This window comes from Stegodyphus dumicola, chromosome 10 (assembly GCF_044657685.1).
Source record: "Stegodyphus dumicola isolate Sdum_Otavi_A_Nest chromosome 10, ASM4465768v1".
Classification (NCBI taxonomy): Eukaryota; Metazoa; Arthropoda; class Arachnida; order Araneae; family Eresidae; genus Stegodyphus; species Stegodyphus dumicola.
The window spans coordinates 45,469,698-45,489,407 of record NC_140777.1 but is presented as its reverse complement, the minus strand read 5'-3'; the positions used below and the strand labels follow the sequence as shown (position 1 = coordinate 45,489,407).

The 19,710-nt window shown below is 30.6% G+C and overlaps 1 protein-coding gene across 1 annotated transcript in view; it reads right to left on the bottom strand.

Moving 5' to 3' along the window:
- The window catches only part of MAN1 (LEM domain-containing inner nuclear membrane protein MAN1), a 121,272-nt gene that overhangs the window by 98,674 nt on the left and 2,888 nt on the right, over positions 1-19,710 (bottom strand). The window contains exons 3-4 of the mRNA XM_085824915.1: positions 10,522-10,550; positions 4,292-4,355 (exon numbers count right to left, since the gene is read on the bottom strand). Of these exons, the coding sequence (XP_085681041.1) occupies positions 4,292-4,355; positions 10,522-10,550 (93 nt within the window). The remainder of the gene's footprint in view (positions 1-4,291; positions 4,356-10,521; positions 10,551-19,710) is intronic.

Genomic DNA, 19,710 nt, shown 5'->3' with positions numbered 1-19,710 from the left:
TTAAACTAGTTTTCCTTCCAGATCTCTGGAAGGAACCAGAATTGAATAAAGCTCCTGTTTTGATGCAGTACAGATGAAAAAGAAAAAAGATTGTTGTATATTCCGGGAGCTGCTATTGTAACAAATTTCTTTCTTTTAAAATTTTCTAGTTTCTAGCTAAGTTATGTTTGTAAAAGGTTGGTCTCGCGTTAGTTTCTAGAGCTAAAAGTTTTCAACAAGGTCGTTTTAGACCTCAGTTTCAAACTAATTAACTCTGGCGGGAAGTATGTAAGGATCTTAAGTTTTACTAACGTTTATTTTATTTTAAATCTTTACTATCACTTCTTATTTTCTACTTCCGGCCAGAATTATAAGCGTGAAGGAGTTTTATGCAAAGTTGTCTGGCGAACGCCAAGTATTTAAGTGTGGCCTTTTTGCCAAGCAGAAGAGAGGAAGCCGTGAGTTCGAAGCAGGCCGCTTACCTTAGAAGTTACGCAGTTGCTACTTTGCCTTCCAGGCCAGAGGTTTTAATCCTCTTGATAAATTAAACGTATTGTACTGTTCACAGTCTCTGTGCTACATACGCTTTCTGTTATTATAAGGCCAATCTTATTCTAAAGTTAAATTAGAGTTTAGTTTTATTTTGATATCTTTTAAGTTAGACCCCGAGTGGAGGGTCATTGTATTCCGAAGTACGGAAGTCATTGTATATAAAGAAAAAAAATAAAGGGTTTTGTATACCCTTCGTCTGTATCCTGTCTACTTACTACAATTAGTGAACATAGCTTTAGTAAGCTCTCTGTTCTAGTCAGGTCATTGTATGTTTCCGAAGAAGGTAAGAAGAAACATTGAACCTGATAATTGATTAAAACAAACTAAGTGATGTTAAAGCAATAAATGCAGTTCTTTATCTCTTTTATTAATTAGCAGTTGGACCTGTAAAACTACAGTAGTTGGATTTATGAAAAACGTTACATATTTTTTTCTTTTTTCATACTAACTTTTTTAAGTTACCGATTGCACTAATGGCTACTTGTTTGAGAAAAGAAACAGGCAACAAATGTGATTCAGTGCAAAAGTGAGGTTTTAAAATAATACTTCTTCTGGGCTATATAACTATTTGGCAGCATTTAACACTTTATTGGGAATTCTAAAAATCTTCAGTTTTGAAAAATTTTGTGATTTTGTTGTTGAATTCTATATGGCAAATAAAGTGACGTTTAATAATAAAGTTTAAAAGACAAAAAAAAAAAAAAAAAAGGTGTCAGCAGAAGCGAGTCCAAGAGCAGAAAGATAAACTGTAAATTTGAGAGGAGCTTAAAAATACCTTAATAAACCCTCTGGTGGGATATTTAAAATTTAAATCCTTTCAGATTTTTTTTCATTTACTTATTTATCTAAATTCATTCCATTGTCCTCATAGGTCAAATGACCTACGTGCAGTGGCGGCTCGTAATAAGCACTGTGGAACTGCAGCACCCCCTATTTTCACTTATTATTATTTTTAATATTTAATACAGTGTGCCCTAGTCTTTAATTCTTTCTTTATACTTTTACAATACATAATCTTTAAGCTTAATGTCAGTTGCCATCCCCCACTTTGTGAAAAAGGTACGAAATTCTTTGTTTGGAACTGCGCGCTTCACAGTTCCAGCGACGTGGTGTTTGGCTGTTCTGCGCATGCGCGCACAGAAAACAGCACGCGAGCCGGGTAGTGAAAAGAGTACTGTTGCTTTTGCAGTGCCGAAATTCTGATATGTTGTTGAAAACGTGATTTCGTGTCGTATTCCTCCACAAGGTGGCACTTCATCATACGGACCATAAACAGAGTTCATGAAAATTTGCAACCTTTAAAAAATTCCCTTACTGAAATTCAATCAACACCAAATGCAGATCAAACTATTGCAAAAGCAACAGGAATTTAAAAAAAAACTATATGATGATAATTTAAAGTTTTGGTTAGAGCTTTTTTATCAGATGCCTCATGTTGAAATAATATGCAACTAAATGCAATCCAGAGAAATTAGTGTGTTGTTTAAAAGTTAACGAATATGTAACAAATTTCAAAACTGCTATTTTAGAATTAAGAAACTCAAAGTACTGTAAGAATTTTTCAAAGACATTGATGGCAGAAGCTACGGAAATATGTGACTTTATACTACGTATTGATATAATGCACAGATATTCTTCCACTAAACACTTAGCAGCTGCTAAATTGTTAAAACAAGAAATGCTTCGCTAGTTTTAGGAATGAACATTCTACAGAAGAAATAGTACTGACCACTGAAGCATATTTAATGATTGGCAAAGAAAACTTGAAACTGAACTAAAAGTATTCTATTGTAGGTCTGATATCCATGAATACTGCAAATTAATTGAGCTACTGAAATTTATCTTTGAAAATAAGAATGAAAACTTTTCTAAGAAGCACTAGGAATTCGGAAAGACTAAATGCGCTTGCATTGATTTCAAAACTTTGGTTAAAGTAATTAAGAAATGTTTAATTTTTTTTCTTGCAAGATTTCATGAAGTATCAAAATAAATTTTATTTTTATACATGTTTATTTCCTTTTAGACAATTTTAAAACAAAGGTTAAATTTTTTTTGGAACAGTACTCCCACTAATTTTAACCACAAGCTGCCACTGCCTACGTGGGACAATCGAGAAAATTAATTGATCAACAGCCCTGATAGGTACTGGTGTGCTTCTTTTTTATTTTAATTTAAAAAGCTTTCTAAATTTATTGCACTATCCCATACTGACATTAATATGCAACATTGATCATCACTGTATATGCTGTTGATGATCATGAATATTGATGTGCCTTCTGCACAATCTTCATGAGTATTGATGTGCTTCCACATGATCTTAATTTTAAAAATCTAAATTTACTGTACCACTTTGTAATAGTGAGCTGTCACAGTCAACTTGTATGGCTAGTTGACTGTGACTGTCAACCTGTATGGCAGTGGTGACCAACAGTCTTGGAAAGCAGTGATGCATATTGATTTAATTTTAATTGTAAAATATGAAGCTTTTACAAAAGTAGGCCTAATTTTTTCATTAAGTGATATAGATTATCCAAGCTCCACAGAAGATCAGAAGGACTTTTACGCTACACAAGCGAGTAATTAATAATTCCTTAATAGCAAATAAATAAAGTATAAATAATGATAATTCCTCAGAATCAACACCATTAATTTATGTTCAATAAATAATCTAGTACATTCACTCATACTTTGATGATATGAAAATATCCTGGATATTTCTAGATTACTTTAATCCTCTACAGAAACTTAGCAACTCATTGGCAGTTTTGTTAATTAGCAAAAGTTTATTTGGCTGTCTTTGAGGTTGACTGGAATTGTTTTGCTCATAAATGAAAACAATAAGCATTTTATAAGAAACAAATATATTGAGAGAAACCGAAACTCTATATGGCCGATATTTACATTTTCAGTTGGTGAATACTGCTCAGCAAAATGCAAGGGAAATATAGGACATGTAAATTTGTATGTATCCAAACATAACTAGCTTACTCATGCATGAGTTGGCTGTTGCCATGTCTATACTCAATAATTTACCAAAACTATGGTAATTCTACTAAATGTTGAAAGTAGGACATGAATAGTAAAAAAGTACTATATCTGATAATTGGATTACAAATAAGTATTTGTAAGTTTACTTTTGGATCACCTTTCTTCACCTGATGTCCTGACTATCTGTTTCTAGTACTAGATTCACGGATTATTTGTTTACATTTCTTCATTTACACAATCACTATGTGCAATGTAAATATCATGGTCTGTCTCACTATCCCTAACAAATTCTTTGGATTTGTTTTCAACAAGAGAAAATTTATTGGAAAACACTTCTTTAATTTCATTATCATTTTCCACATTCATAATAATGGCATATTACTATTAGCATTGAAATATTAAAATTACTGTGATAATAAAATATATTACAGAGCACTAAATAAATTAGTGATTAACTTACAATATTTGACCAACTACGTAAAGTAAATTACAGTGGTAACTACTAAAAAAAAGTTTTGAAAAATATATAAATTTAACCATAGATATTTTTTATTAAAAAAAGATATAAAATGGAATCAGTAGCAACCACAGACAACACTAAAAATAATGTAAATTCACATCAATAATAAGCAAATTCACAGCAATAATAAGGAAGAGTTCTTAAAACAATGTAAAAATCCACAAGTAGCAAACGAAAATACTGTCATTAAAAGACACATAAATGTATTGATATTTAATAAAGTTATACTGTAAATAAGAAATTAAATGTTACCGGCAACTGTAGTTAACAAGTGATGTAGTTCTTGAGATATCAGAATAAGCAACTTGCATTGTTCCTTTAATAAAATAAAATGACAATGTTTAAAAAAAGTGTTCCAAAATTTAAATATGAATAAAAAAATAAGTCCTTAAGCTAATAAAACTTTACATTATTTACAATGCAAAAGAAGAAAAGTACAATTATTTAACAATAATTAAACACAAAAATAACATTTTAGTTGCATATGTAAAATAGCTTGATATGTACAAATAATTAATCTACCTACTTCAGTAAAATTAAATAAAATTCAGACTAATAAAATTCAAATCAATATCACCTCTCCTTCCTGCAGCCCCCCCCCCAAAAATGAGGGAAAAAAGGCATGAAAAACTAGTCTCTGCACTTCACATATTTTAACTGTAAGTCTCATTGGCTTTAATCACTTCCTGATGACTTATTTTCAAACAATTCACTCATTTAAATATGTAATGGGCATTACCTATCAAAGTTCAATTTTGCACAGAAAATGTGTTAAACTCAAATTTGGTTCAATAACTATATGAGATTCGTCACTTCCAGGTCACATGTAACTTAAATGCTTTAAAGAAAAAAAAAAAAAAAAAAAAAGATTTTTCAAATTTTGGCTTATTGGAAAGCTTATTTTTTTCTACTTGTTTAACAATTACTCTTGTTAATATCTTATAATCTTGTTAATACAATAATTTTTATTCTGAGATTAAATATAAGCAATCAGTCAGGTGCCATTTTATTGATATAAAAGCATGAAGCAAGTGATCAGCTGCCTAAGTATTTATTGTTTAGGCTTCAATTTCTACCAATGCTGCATGATTCCTTTACAACACAATTTTACAGTAGTATTACTATTATTCTTTTGAAATTTGGTAAGCTTCTTTATATGTGCATTATCTTCTAAATGAACTAAAATCTAATAAGCATTTTAATGTCACGAAATTTTATATGTGGAAATGTTCAAAATGTTTTTTATTGAAATACATTTTATAAATTCAAAATTAAATGAAACTCATTCATTTTCTTATATTTTAGTTCCCAACAGATTTCAAATGTTATGGAAACTATATTAAATATAGAATTAAAATATTTAAAGAAAATTTTTAATTGAACGGGCAAGATGGAAACAAGGTTGAATACATAAAAACTTATAAAACAGATTAAATTATAAAAATATATGTGGCACCATAATATAAATATCTTCTGGTTACTAATTCTGAAAGCAGCTGTTATACAACCAGGTGTAAAAAATTGACAATACTTGCGTTTAAAATAAACAAGTTATCCCTATTTTTACAAAAGTAACAGCTCAAAGATTTTAAGATGTATGGTTATTTAAGGGATTAATAGGCAATAAATTCCAATTATTTTATTTATATGTTTGTCATTAAAAATTAATAACTAATATTAAGCATACTGAATCAATTGCATATCATGAAGTAAAGTATATTATATAATTATTTGCATAATTTAATAAAAAATGATTTTATTAAAAAACTTATGAATCATACAAAAAGAAACCTATAGTATAATCCTAAAAAATGTATATAATAATCTTTCTGAATTATGAACATATCATGCTACAATGATGATGCTATAGCAGACCACCATAGATATCTAGATATTAAATTAAACAGCTCCTCAGCTGACCACTAGAGTAGCAGACCTGCAGCATTCAGCAATAAATACATATATTTTGTGTCAACTGGCTCATCTTACATATAACAGGGCTAACGGCACCCATGGCATTTTAGTGAAATCCACACAGCTAGTCAGATAAAAAGCCCATGTTGACTAGGGTACATACTACTGCAACCGATTCCGCAATAGTCACTGATCGCTGAAGTAATAGCAAAATTACAAAGTAGCTTCATGGACTATGATGTTTAACATGATGTGATAGTTCAGCATCAAACAGGCATGAAGAATGAAAAGCAACATGACGGCTGGGTTTGCAAAGCTTTTACAAGAACTTCATCCATTCCTTGGTAGTCCAATGCATGTACATTGTGCTACACTAACACTATATATGATCCAGTCTTCAGCATGAATATTTATGAATTGCTAGTTAGTGTGGATCTAAGTATTAAGAACTGGGTTGACTATATCAAATAGTCTCTTTCAAAACAATCATACAGCATCTCTCAATCTCACTATATTATGACAAATTCAGCACTAAGGTTTGTTTTTAGTCTATGCTGTTTCATAAAATTTTAATAGACTTTAATTGATTCCTAAAGTGGTTTATGAAGACTCCCCCTCAGATGTCTATTCTGATCCGCAAGGGGTCCATGCCAACAAAAGGCATATAAATGAACTAATTATATATTAATAACTACATTTCATATACTTGTGCATGTAGGTACCTATTCACTTGTGGTCACAGTAATTATAATTTGGAAAAACTTGCATATTTGATATCAGCAGCAATGCATAGTGCATTTAAATGAAGTAGCAACACTTGTTTAGACATGTACCAGAGCCTTGCAAGTACTGCACACATTCGTATCAACTATTCTTGTACAGACTTGTTTAAATCATCAATTATAAATACAAGTGTCAAAAAGAAATACTGCATTTGTTTTCTGAATTTTTAGAAGAACAAAGTAAGCAAATATTTTGAAAAATACAAATAGGTAGTTAGGTACATACAAGTTAAAGTGAATCAAAGCCATCATTTTTTTTTAATTTGTGAGAAAAGTAAGTAAATTAAATATGTTTTACAAAATATTCTTTTTTATAGTCCCTCCGACTGTATACAGATGCCAGTCATATTTACAATCCTTCATAATTTAAAAAAATTTAAAGTACATGCATCTAAAAATAACAACAAAGGTACTTCTGTGAATTGTTTTGTGGTGAATGAAGGCTCTCTCTTTAAAAACTAATGTACTGTTTCGCATTATGATGAAAATAACCCAATTTCAGAAAGCGAGTAAGTATGTTTTGCTTTTGAGTGGATTAAAACATTTTGTGATGGATATAAGATGGGGTTTTCATTTTTTTAAAACTTTTTTGTATAAGGTAAATTTTGTAGTGAAACTTTACTCAGCGAGTACTTTATAAAAAAAATAACCCTTGTTTAAAAAACACCCTGCATACCTAACTGAAGATTAAAAATAAGGTTTACACAGAGAATAAATTTTGAATTGCTATGTCTTATCATATTTAAATAGCTTCACTTTTGGCCACACACATTTGCTATTAAACATCACTGAATCTAAAAAAAAAATTGCATCCGTTGATTATTTGAAGTTCAGCTTCTTACCATCATTGCTAGACAAACACCTGCCCATGTGTTTTTTATGCAACAAAGCAATGACTCCAGGAAACCATCCAAGCTGCAGGATTATCTGAGAAGGCATTACTCCGGTAAAACAGGAAAGGATTTGAAATATATTTTCAAACATTGAATGGAACACTTCAGAAGAGACACACTGGATACTATGTTCGCTTTAATGCCAAAAAGAAAACAATGAAGATTTGCAGCATCTTACAGTATCTTACTACTTACAGCAAAACCGGGAAAGCCACATACTATTGGAAAACAGCTAGTTTTGTCAGCAACTGAAAAGGTGTTCTACACAAAGCTACATATGATATACTCAAAAGAATTCCTATGAGCAATAACACAGTCAAACATATTGATGAACTGAGTAATAATGTTGAAAGCATTTGTGTGATTTTCCATTTGTCCATATAACTGGATATGTCATCTTTACCTGGCAATGAAGCACTATTATGGGTATATGTTTATTATGTTAATGACCGAAAAATCCATGAAGAATTGCTCTTCACGAGAACTTTGACACACACAATAAAGGTAAATCAATTCAATATTTTGAAAGATTATTCATTATCATTAAAGAATGATCCCTTTATAAAATATACTGTCAGCAGGAGATGGAGCTATTATGGTTTTATATGCTGTTTGAAAAAATGTATATCCGGTGTTTACAATTTACTGCATCATCTATCAACAAATTTAGTTGCTAAAAATCTGTGTGGCAGATTCCATCAATCTCTTCAGTTTGCCCTAATTGCAGTAAACAAAATTCAGAGCAACACATTGAATTCTAGGTTATTTGCACAGTGCGTAGAGAAAATGCTGAGAATTTTCATTGATTACTCCTTCACAGTGAGGTACACTCACTGTCAAAAGGCTTAGGTTTGACAAGATTTTTTTATTTTTGAGATTCTTTTAGAGTTTTGGGATGCTACAGATCTCATTTTAAAAGAAAATTTAATCAAATGCAAACCAGACATTGCTTAATTTAAATATCACACTGAATAACAATCAAAAACAAAGTCCAACATTAATAATGAGCATAAATTTTTTTAAATTTTTTGCAGTACGCTGATTTTTAATGTTGGACTTTGTTTTTGACAGACATTGCTTGTTTAACAAATTTGTTTACTACGTTTAATGATATACACTTGTAGTTATTAGCTGACAATCTAAATTTAGTATAAGGCAAGTCCATGACCACAGCTTTTCATGCCATAATTAACCTACTGAAGCAAAACATTGGACAGCAAGAATTTTCTCAGTTTCTCAATTTGTCACAGACAAACTGCAGGATGATGATATTTCAGGTTACATCAACAATTAAATGCACTTCACACAAGTTTCTAAGACCAGGTGTCTTTTAACTAACATGCACCATCTAAAAAAAAATTGAAAACCTTTAGTATCACCACTACAAAATACTACTACAGTCAAAAGTCTTTAATCCGGACTCGTCGGGACTTCGGCGATTCCAGATTATCGATTTTTCCGGATTATAGATCATCAGTTTAAATCTGGTAAGATGGCATGCAGAAATTATAAAATTAAAAATATGAAACCGTAATTTATAAAATAATGAGCAATTATGATCTAAAGAATATCAAAATTTACAAAAACAAAAAAAAAAAAAAAAGCTTAATATTTATTTGTTTACTTTATTAAACATTTCTTTCAACGCGCGCATGCGTAAAGCATACATTACACATAGCTGAAATTAGAAAATTGCAACCAGAAAACTATTTGATTTGTATTCGTGATATTTATAATGACGAGGAATTTGATTTAAATCATATCAAAGACGGAGTACATCGACATGAAATACTACATTTAGTAAGGAATTATAAGCCGAATAAAATAAAAACATCTGCCCTGAAGATAACGATAGTGCTGACAGATCAACTTCCAGTTCATTGCACGGCGCGACATAATCTGATAAGTATTAAAAAATTTATTTCCTTACATTTTATAACAAAACAGTGCCAATATTTAACATATTTTTTTAATATTAACATATTTAACAGCTTTTCTATCTTCATATGTCATGGAAAAAGGTTTCAGTGTGGCTTGCTGATCTCATCGAAAAAAAAAAAAGAAAAGAAAAAGAATGAAAGGAGAGAGAGAGAAACAGATTGGAAATCACTGAGAGATTTAAGATTAAGCCTGACTAATTTGAAGACAAATATTAAAAATTTGCTATTACAACATCACTTCATCCCTCTTATTAAAAGTACTGATTATTTTGCACACTAATTTTCTGTAAGAATGTTACTAGCCTTGCATGCTGTGCTGTTTTGATTAATAAAGCTATATCAATAACTTCACTTTTTTTTTATTTTAAAATTTTCCACTTTACAGTAAACTCTATCAAAGTGAGTTACTCTGTGTCAGCTATCAAAAATGCATTTGAATTTGATGAATTTTTAAAAATTCAGTATTAATGTAGCATTCTAAGACCAATCAGCCAGTGTAAAATTTCACCTTTCCACTTGTCACATGACATTTTCATGCATTTTGCTTTTACCCGAGTGTTTGGCATGCTTTGGGTGAAATTTTACTCTCAGTTCCACTCTGTTTTGGAATATTTGATTATAACACAAATTGATTGGTTTTGGATTGAAACCTATGAAGGGTGTCTATGAAAAGCAGGAAAAATTGGCAAGCGATCTAAGGAACAAAAAAATTCGGAAACCTCTGACCTTGATGAATGGAACTTTATGAAAACAAATAAAAATAACTTGTTATACAAATTTAGCTAATAAATGCTGTTTAAATACAGGTCTTCATGAGCAAATTAAAAAAGCCATGCCACTCAGATCACAGAACACGCTCATACATTACTTGGGATATCTATGATTGCTATACATCAGTAAAATGAAAAACATAAAACGTAGCCAATATAGAAGATATTAAAACATATATTTACCTCTGGAACTTCACTGCAGAATTTTGAATCTGGAAAAATATTAATATAACTATTAAAATAAATTTAGAAACACATAAAACACATTTCAAAAAAACAAAAATAGGATATATTTCACTGAAAATTCCATATGTTCCCAAATTTCCAGAAAGCATCAGTTAAGTAGCAGTCTGACCTTCTCTACTGTTCATGAGTATTTCTGATAAAGTTCTAACAAAAACTTCCTTTAGAATTCAAAAGTTTAGTTAATATATTTCTGACTTCACTGAAATGAACAAATACACAATGAGATTGTGTTCTGGTTAATAAAAATTACCAAATAAAGTTTTATAAAGTTCTCCTCCCACAGTTTATAAAATTTCTTGGTATTTCCTTATTAAAGTAGCCATTGCATTTAGTTGCCAAAGCTGACAAACTTAATCTCTGAATCTGTAAAGTGCAAATTTCAAATGTTGCCAATGGCTAATGCAATGGTCACTTTCATAAGGAAGTGCCAAACTTTTATTCATGAAAAGAGTATACAAGCATAACTATAATATTTGCAAACTAATGACAATGATAAAATTTTAAAACTTAAACAATATATTATAATTATATTCCTCTAATGAAATTAGTTTATTAAATAAAATGGAAAACAGAGCTTATTTGTTAATTACTTTTAGAAAAAATATTATTCAAATTTTATTTCTGCAGTTCCAGTTTAACTACAAGTTACAATCTTTCCTTTCTTTGTTCTTCATTTTATGTTCACATCTAAATGTTTTTAATAAACATATTAAAAATACCAGCTTTTTAAAATGAGTCCTATATCAAGAACAAAAGCATCCTTTAAAATGCATTCTTGGGCTTGAAAGACACATCTAGACAGTGTTAAGAGAATGTGAATACCCACATTGATCTAATAATTTTCTTGATTTTACACCCTCATATTTGTTCCTAAACAGAAGTCAATAGGAATAGTGTCAAGAGGGTCAACACAAGTAAATGGACAGATTTGCTTAATTTACTATTACTAAGGAAAACTTCTGATGAAAGAACTAATTAACACAGCCATTTCTTTAAATTAGACTTTTTTTTTTTTTTTTTTTTTTTTTTTTCAGTTCTTGACTTAACTTTAATTGCACCCCAATTCTACATTTTAGCATTATTGAGTTGCAGCAGATCTCTGAATTCAGAATTCTTAGTTTTAATATGTACAGAAAACTTACAAAACATTTTTAGGTTGATGCTGATATTATTTTTGAATTTGTGAAAAACCATGACAGGGTGAAATAGCTTACCTCTCTGTTCTGATTCTCTGATATTCAAGTTAATATCAAAACACTTTATTTTTATGAACCATAACTTCAGTATATATTGCTTTTGCTCTAAATTCCACACTGATATTCCATTTAAGAAATTTATTTAATTTAAAATTATAATTTTATAATTCAGCATGTACAGGAAACTAATAAAACATTTTTAGGTCGAAACTTGTATTACGTTTTTAATATTAGAAAAAATTTGAGGTAGTGAAGCACAATTTATGTTTCTTATTAATGCATCTTTAACATTTATACATTATTTTATTTATGTTCTGACTCATTCTTTGTCATGTTAATATTAAAATATTTTATTTTTATGACACAGTTATATATTTCTTTTGTCCTGACTTATTCATCAACTTTTCTTTCCATAGCTGAAAATGCTTTGCAAAAAGTAATTTCTTTATCCTAATAGCATTTGGAAACCATGCACTATGGTATGAGAAAGAGATAGGTATGAGTTGAAGACAAAGCCAGCACCTGCGAATTGATCTAGGCAAATTAGATATCACTAAGCCTTGCTAACTGCCAAATGTTCACTGCAGATGGAATTCTGAGAACATCCAGGGGATCAGTCTGACAGTCTCTCTGTGAGGCAATGGCACCCTCGATGGAGAGCGAAGACAGCAATGCCAGCGAAATATACAGAAAAAAGGATCACATGGAATGCTTATTATTTTGTATTTCAAAATGGATCATGCAGAATGCACTAAATGGTTTCAGAATTTAAAAAAAATGTTAAGAACAGATTTATGAGATAGATGAAAGATACATTTGTTGTTTTGCACTACCGTGAATAAAAATATCTAAAAAATACAAATTTATTTAATGTTTGATGCCAAATAATGGATTAAAAGAAACCCCAATCATCGATCCCGACACTCCTTCTCCTCTTTCCCTACCACCAACTCTTGAGAAAAAATTGGGTTGTCTTGTATTTTGAGTTCCTCCTCCCTGCAGAGAAACTGTAAGCTTAAAAACATCCATGCCTTCTCTGGGATATGAACCTGGGCTCTTCAGTATGGTAGTTAGCATCACTAACCACTATCCTGTCTAAATGGCATGAAAGGGAGATATGCGCAGGTAAAACGCATGCTGAACACCAAAAACTCACACAGGATTGTACAGGTATACAAAAATGGATGCAGTTCACCCACTTTGTAAGGATCTTAAGTTTTACTAACGTTTATTTTATTTTAAATCTTTACTATCACTTCTTATTTTCTACTTCCGGCCAGAATTATAAGCGTTAATGTATTTATGCAAAGTTTGTCTGGCGAACGCCAAGTACTTAAGTTGTGGCTTTTTGCCAAGCGAGAGAGAGGAAGCAGTTAGTCGAAGCAGGTCGCTTACCTTAGAAGTTTTACTCAGTTGCTGGTTGCCTTCCAGGCCAGAGGTTTAATCCTCTTGATAATTTTAAACGTATTGTAGTGTTCACAGTTCTCTGTACTACATACGGCTTCCTGTTAATATAAGGCCAATCTTCCACGTTTATTATTTCAAAGTGAAGAGTTTAGTTTTACTTTTATATTTTTATGTTTAGACCACAAGTAGTGGGTCTTTGTATTCCGAAGTACGGAAGTTATTGTAAATAGAGAAAAATAAAGGGTTTTGTATACCCTTCTTGTGTATCCTGTCTACTTCCCACAGTTATTGAACATAGCTTTAGTAAACTCTCTGTTCCGAGTCAGGTCCTTGCATGTTCCCGAAGAAAGTAAGACGGAACATTGAACCTGATAACTTGACAAGTCAAAGATTTCCCATACAATCAAACTGGTTGTACCAATATAGTCTCACCACACTAACTGTGCAAATCCAGCCCAATTTTGAGGAAGAATACAAAGATAAGGAAGTCCAAGGATCTCCCACTTTTCTTCTCCTACCACCAATTTCTCGAAAGGACTTTCAGCTCCCCATGTATTTCAAATGCCTTTTTGCCATACAGGCACTATTACTTAAAAATATCTTCGCCTTCAATAGGATTCGAACCCAGGTCTATCGATACAGCAGTCAGTTCAACAACCACTATACCAGCTAGGAGGCATGAAAGGGAGATAGCAAGACACCATTTGGAATCCACCTAAAAAGTTAGAATAGACAATAAAGTCTGTTGATTTGATTTATTTTTATGTCTGTAAACTGTTTTAATAAGATTGTTGTTTGTGCTTTGCTTCAGACTCAAAATCTAACAGCACTTGCATGACGCTTAAGAATTTTTTCCCCTTTAAGGCTAATTAAAATCTATATATTTCTTAAAATCTTTCCGCAAAAAAGCATTACTAAATAAAAATAACTAAAAATCTGAAATAAAGATGTGATTATTCCTCTTGTATATTAAATATTACACAACTTGAATTTTCAGTATTTTAAAAATGAAATACAGTCAAAAGTCGTTAATTCGGACACCCATAATCTGGAATGATCTATAATCCGGACCTCACAGCTAAAAACTTTCTGTGCATGCGCCGCGTTGACACATGCGCATAGGCGTTTACGCGTAAGACCTTTACGCGCACGCGCATATGCATGTGCGCAAGTGCAGAATACGTTTTCACGTGCGCGTTTAATGTATAACGGACGGTGCAAGCTAAAATTATATAATTATCTATTTCAGTTAATGTTGATGATTGCGTTGTTCCTTAATCTTCGAATTGGATGCGGCTTATTATTTTTTGTAGACTGTAAGAGCAATTTTATAAAACTAAACTTGAACTTTCGATTATGTCAATTTCCGATTCTGGAGCTCCCAAAGGATCTACAAAACGAAAGTATGTCTCGATGTCCGTCAAACAAAAAGTGGAATTGCTGCAAAAAATGGATAAAGACATGAAGAAGGTGACAGAGAGGTTAGTGAAAACGAAAAAATTTCGATTGACAAGTTAGTCGGTATTCTTGACACAGCAATTACGGGACTTGTAACTGAACAAGAAATCATGTCTGTTTATAGAATTAAAGAGAAAGTATTATCACATAAAACGAAACAACTTACAGTGAAAGAAATGTATAATAAAATAAACAAATAAATATTAAGCTTCTTTTTTTGTAAATTTTGATACCCTTTAGATCATAATTGTTCTTTATTTCATAAATTACGGTTTCATATTTTTAATTTTAGAATTTGTGCATGCCATCTTACGAGATTTAAACTGATGATCTATAATCCGGAAAAATCGATAATCCGGAATCGCCGAAGTCCCGACGAGTCCGGATTAACGACTTTTGACTGTATTTAACTTTACAAGTACAGACAAACTAAAAGAAGTAAAATAAAATTAAATTTGTACAATGCCAGTAAAATAACAGCAATATAGAAATAACATTAAAATTCTATGGTTAAACTGTTATGTTAGAGTATAAAACTATTGTCTGTGGTGTATCAATATTGTTTATATATCAGGATCCAATTCAGCTACTACTAATATCACACAGATTACAATTTGTATCATATAAAGAAATTAATAATGGTGCAAATTTCCCTCTGCATCACTCAAGGGGGAATATATATAGATAGATAACAATATCTTGAGAAAATAGCCACAAAGTTTGAGATTTGTGTTTGAAAATTAAATGAATTTATGAAGTACTACATAGACTTATAAATACTATCTTAAAAATAAAACATGAGAAGGGTTAAAAATTATATATTTAAAGTTCAAACCAAATCTAACATTAAAGAGATTTTATACAAAAAAAAAAAAAAAAAAAAATCATTCATTTTGAAAGAAACTATCCATAAGCAGTTCTTCAAAGAAAAAAAATATGCAGTTTTACTTCTCATGAATTATTTTGATATGCATTTACACTAAAAACATTAGAAACCTGAATACTAAAAGCATTTCAGAATTATAAATTTTCAACTCCCCTCCCAAAAAAAAGGGGGGAAAAGGGGACAAAAATTAGAATAAAGAGCTTTTTCACTAATCTATTATATAAAAAATAAAATTATCCTCAATTTAAATTCATAAAAAATTTTGAAATTTCCCCCTTACATTTGATATTACGGTGAATCTTTACATTATGATAACTTGGTGATTTTTTGGCGAAAATTTGACAACCAACCCTGCTACAGCAACCTGCTAGTTTTGTTTTGGACGCCATTTTGTTTTTACGAAGTAAAGGCATGGTTTTTTTTTTTTTTTTTTTTTTTTTACTCAACATTTTTCCTAACAATCTGCTAGCTGAATTACGCTTATACTACAACTTTTATGGAACAAAAATGCTTAATCATGACAAAGATTAGGTGCGAAATTGGGAGAAAGTGCAATTGCAAACTGCTTGCCGCGTTTTTAAGAATTGCACATACACAGTATCCATGTACACGTCGACCTATTTTCACTTAAAAAAACATCCCAGAGTTGCACAAAAATGACATTGCGCACACTCTTGACTTTATCTATGTACACATCGACTTTCACTTAAAAAAGTCAAAGAAAATTGACAAAAATCCAATTCGGCTGATCTTTAGAATATGGTAACTGGTAGTTTGGCGACATTTTGGAGGCGATAAAGGACCTGGGACTTTGGTAATAATATGAGCAGTACTCAATTCCGATTACGCATTATTTTGTGTGAGGGAAATGAGAGATCATGGGATATGTCATGTGATATTAATGGACGAATTACAGTTCTTTAATCGGAAAAGGGGGGAAAATCGGGAAATTTTGTATTTTGCTTTATTCTGTGTTGTGTGAAACAGTGTTCGTTAATTTTTGGATCCCATGGCCCTAACTAAAGTGAATTCGAAATGGGTATTTAGTGGGATTGAAAGGGGTAGTAATAAGTGTTTCTTTAAGGTTGTGCGAGATAGAAGTAAAGATGTTTTATTAAGTTATTTATTTTACCTTATACCTTGCTGTGAACTATGATTTTAAAGATCCTGAAACAGAAGTAAGAAAAGTTTATCGGACACGTAATCAAGATTCTGAAGAAGATTAGGTAAGTTAGTATTTTTAATTATTTGAGGATATTATTTTTATGCATTGTTCTAAATGTAAGGTGGAAGTAAAGTAATTTGGTATTATTGGGAAAATTGTTATTAACAATGATAAGTTTATCGGACACGTAATCAAGATTCTGAAGAAGATTAGGTAAGTTAGTATTTTTAATTATTTGAGGATATTATTTTTATGCATTGTTCTAAATGTAAGGTGGAAGTAAAGTAATTTGGTATTATTGGGAAAATTGTTATTAACAATGATTTAGTTTAAAGTAATTAGGATTGTAAGCTAATTTTTATTAATTTAATGTATGTGCTTATTTATATTTTAAGTAGTGTTTTTTAATTTAATTATATTTTAATTAAATCATAGTTATTTTGTGAATTTTATGTTTGTAGTATACATTTTAGTTGAAGTAAACATGCATGGAAATAATTTAAATATTTGACACTAAGTATTTGTAATGTTTGCGGTATGAATTCGTTGGTGACGTTTATAATATAATAGATAATTTAGAGGTAAAAGTTTTTGGATATTTTATTTATTTTATACGTGGAAATGTTCATATTTGGAAAGGGTATATACTTTTCGCGATCAGGTAATTTCATATATGTTCTTTTTAACGGGTTTAAAGATTCAGAAAATTGTCATGTATTTTCGTGAAATTTTTCTAATTTATGAGAAAAAAGCAGTGTACATGGATATGGTGAAGAGTGTGCGCAATGCCATTTTTGTGTAATTCTGGGGTTTTTTTTAAGTAAAAATAAGTCGACGTGTACATGGTTTAGTGATATTTTAATTAAATGATAGTTATTTTGTGAATTTTATGTTTGTAGGAATTTGGTATATATTTTAGTTGAAGTAAACGTGCATGGAAATAATTTAAATATTTGACACTAAGTATTTGTAATGCTTGCGGTATGATTTCGTTGGTGACGTTTATAATATATGATTTAGAGGTAAAAGTTTTTGGATATTTTATTTATTTTATATGTGGAAATGTTCATATTTGGAAAGGGTATATACTTTTCGCGATCAGGTAATTTCATATATGTTCTTTTTACCAGGTTTAAAGATTCAGAAAATTGTCATGTATTTTCGTGAAATTTTTCTAATTTATGAGAAAAAAGCAGTGTACATGGATATAGTGAAGAGTGTGCGCAATGCCATTTTTGTGTAATTCTGGGATTTTTTTTAAGTAAAAATAAGTTGACGTGTACATGGTTTATGTGTATGTGTTATTTTGAAAAACGCATAAGGAGTATGGTATTGTGCACTTTTTCCCAATGTTGCAGTGAATATTTGTCATGATTAAGCAGTTTTGTTAGATAAAATTTCTAGCATAAGTGTAATTCGGCTAGTAGATTGTTGGAAGAAGTGTTCAGTAGATAAAAAGAAAAGAAACATGTCTTTATATTGTGAAGACAAAATGGCGGCGGGGAAAAAAAAAAAATAGAGGGTTGCTGTAGGAGAGTTGGTCACCAAATTTTCGCCAAAAAATCGCCAAGTTACCATAATGTAAAGATCAACCTCCACACTAACTTTCACTTAAAAAAGTCAAAGAAAATTGACAAAAATCAAATTCTTCTAACTCTTGCAAAAAGTGCCAAACAAATAAGTGGGCGATTCTGCACTTTTGCAGAGAAATTGTTTCTAAGTGCTTATTAGCTAAAATCACGATCAGAATTTTCCGGAAAATGTCACATTACATGTCTCATGATCTCTCATTTCTCTGAGACAAAATAATCTGTGATTTGAACTGTGTACTTCTCAGATTATTGCTAAAGTCCTAGTTAGCAACCTTTATCGTCTTACCAAAATGTCGTCAAACTATCTGTTACCATATTCTAAAGATAAGCCGATATTTCTAGTACCAGAAAAAGATAAAACTAAATCTATAAATGTTATTAATATATAACATTAAAAAAGCACTTTTATAAGCCACGTTTTTAAAATTCATATCAAAGCTTACCATAATACATGAAAAACATTTAATTTTAGATATACCATCTTTAAAATGGTATTTATTATCCAGATGTTTGTCAAGAAAAATAACATTTCTTAGCTTTACCTGTAATCAAAACAATTCAAATCAACATTAAACAGAGAAACACACATTTCAATTACCTGAACTAACGTAGATCACAGCCTATCAGAATACTAAAAAAAATATCCCAAATATGTTAATTTATATATGCAATCTAAACAGATTTAATAGATTCTTTAAAAACATGTGATGTATAATATCTTTTCCCGGTTAGAGAAGACTTTAAGGGTACCCCTTGTATTATAACGAAGTTGTTGTTTCATTTATCGCCAAGTTGTTGTTTCATTTATGGTAGCCTGAGTAGTTGAATGTTATGGAAACCCTATTGTTACGTAATATGGTGCATGATTCTTGGAAATTTTGAATCACGGGATGTTTTGTAAGTGCTTTTGTGGTGTGTGTTGATTTTATTGTTAGACGGTAGAATGGCTGAATGTACTAAGATTAATTTGAAGTTTCTGTACAATTTGGAACAAAAGGCAAAAGAGCGTTAATTGACTGGTGTGTAAATGAAGGTTTACTTAGTGGCAGCCATTATAAGTGTCCTGTATGTAGGAAGGATATGCGTCTAGTCGAACATAAAACCGTTTAGATGGATTTGTATGAAGAAAGGTTCAGATGTGGCAACACTGATATACGGATTCATGTTCAGATAATTTTAGGAAGGTTTCGGATGGTGTTAAGGAATTCTGTGTGCCACAGACTAAAGACGAAGGAACTTTTAAATAAGATAAGTGAATATTTGCTTTTTGTAGTGCTTAAATGTATAACATGTTTTTCCTTTTTTATGTTATTTTATTGTTTAGTTTAAAATGTAGTTTACTGAGATTATGTATTTTTTGTTTGCCTGTATTGTAGAATTAGGTGCTCCTTTGACTTTTTAAGTGAAAATATATCAATATGT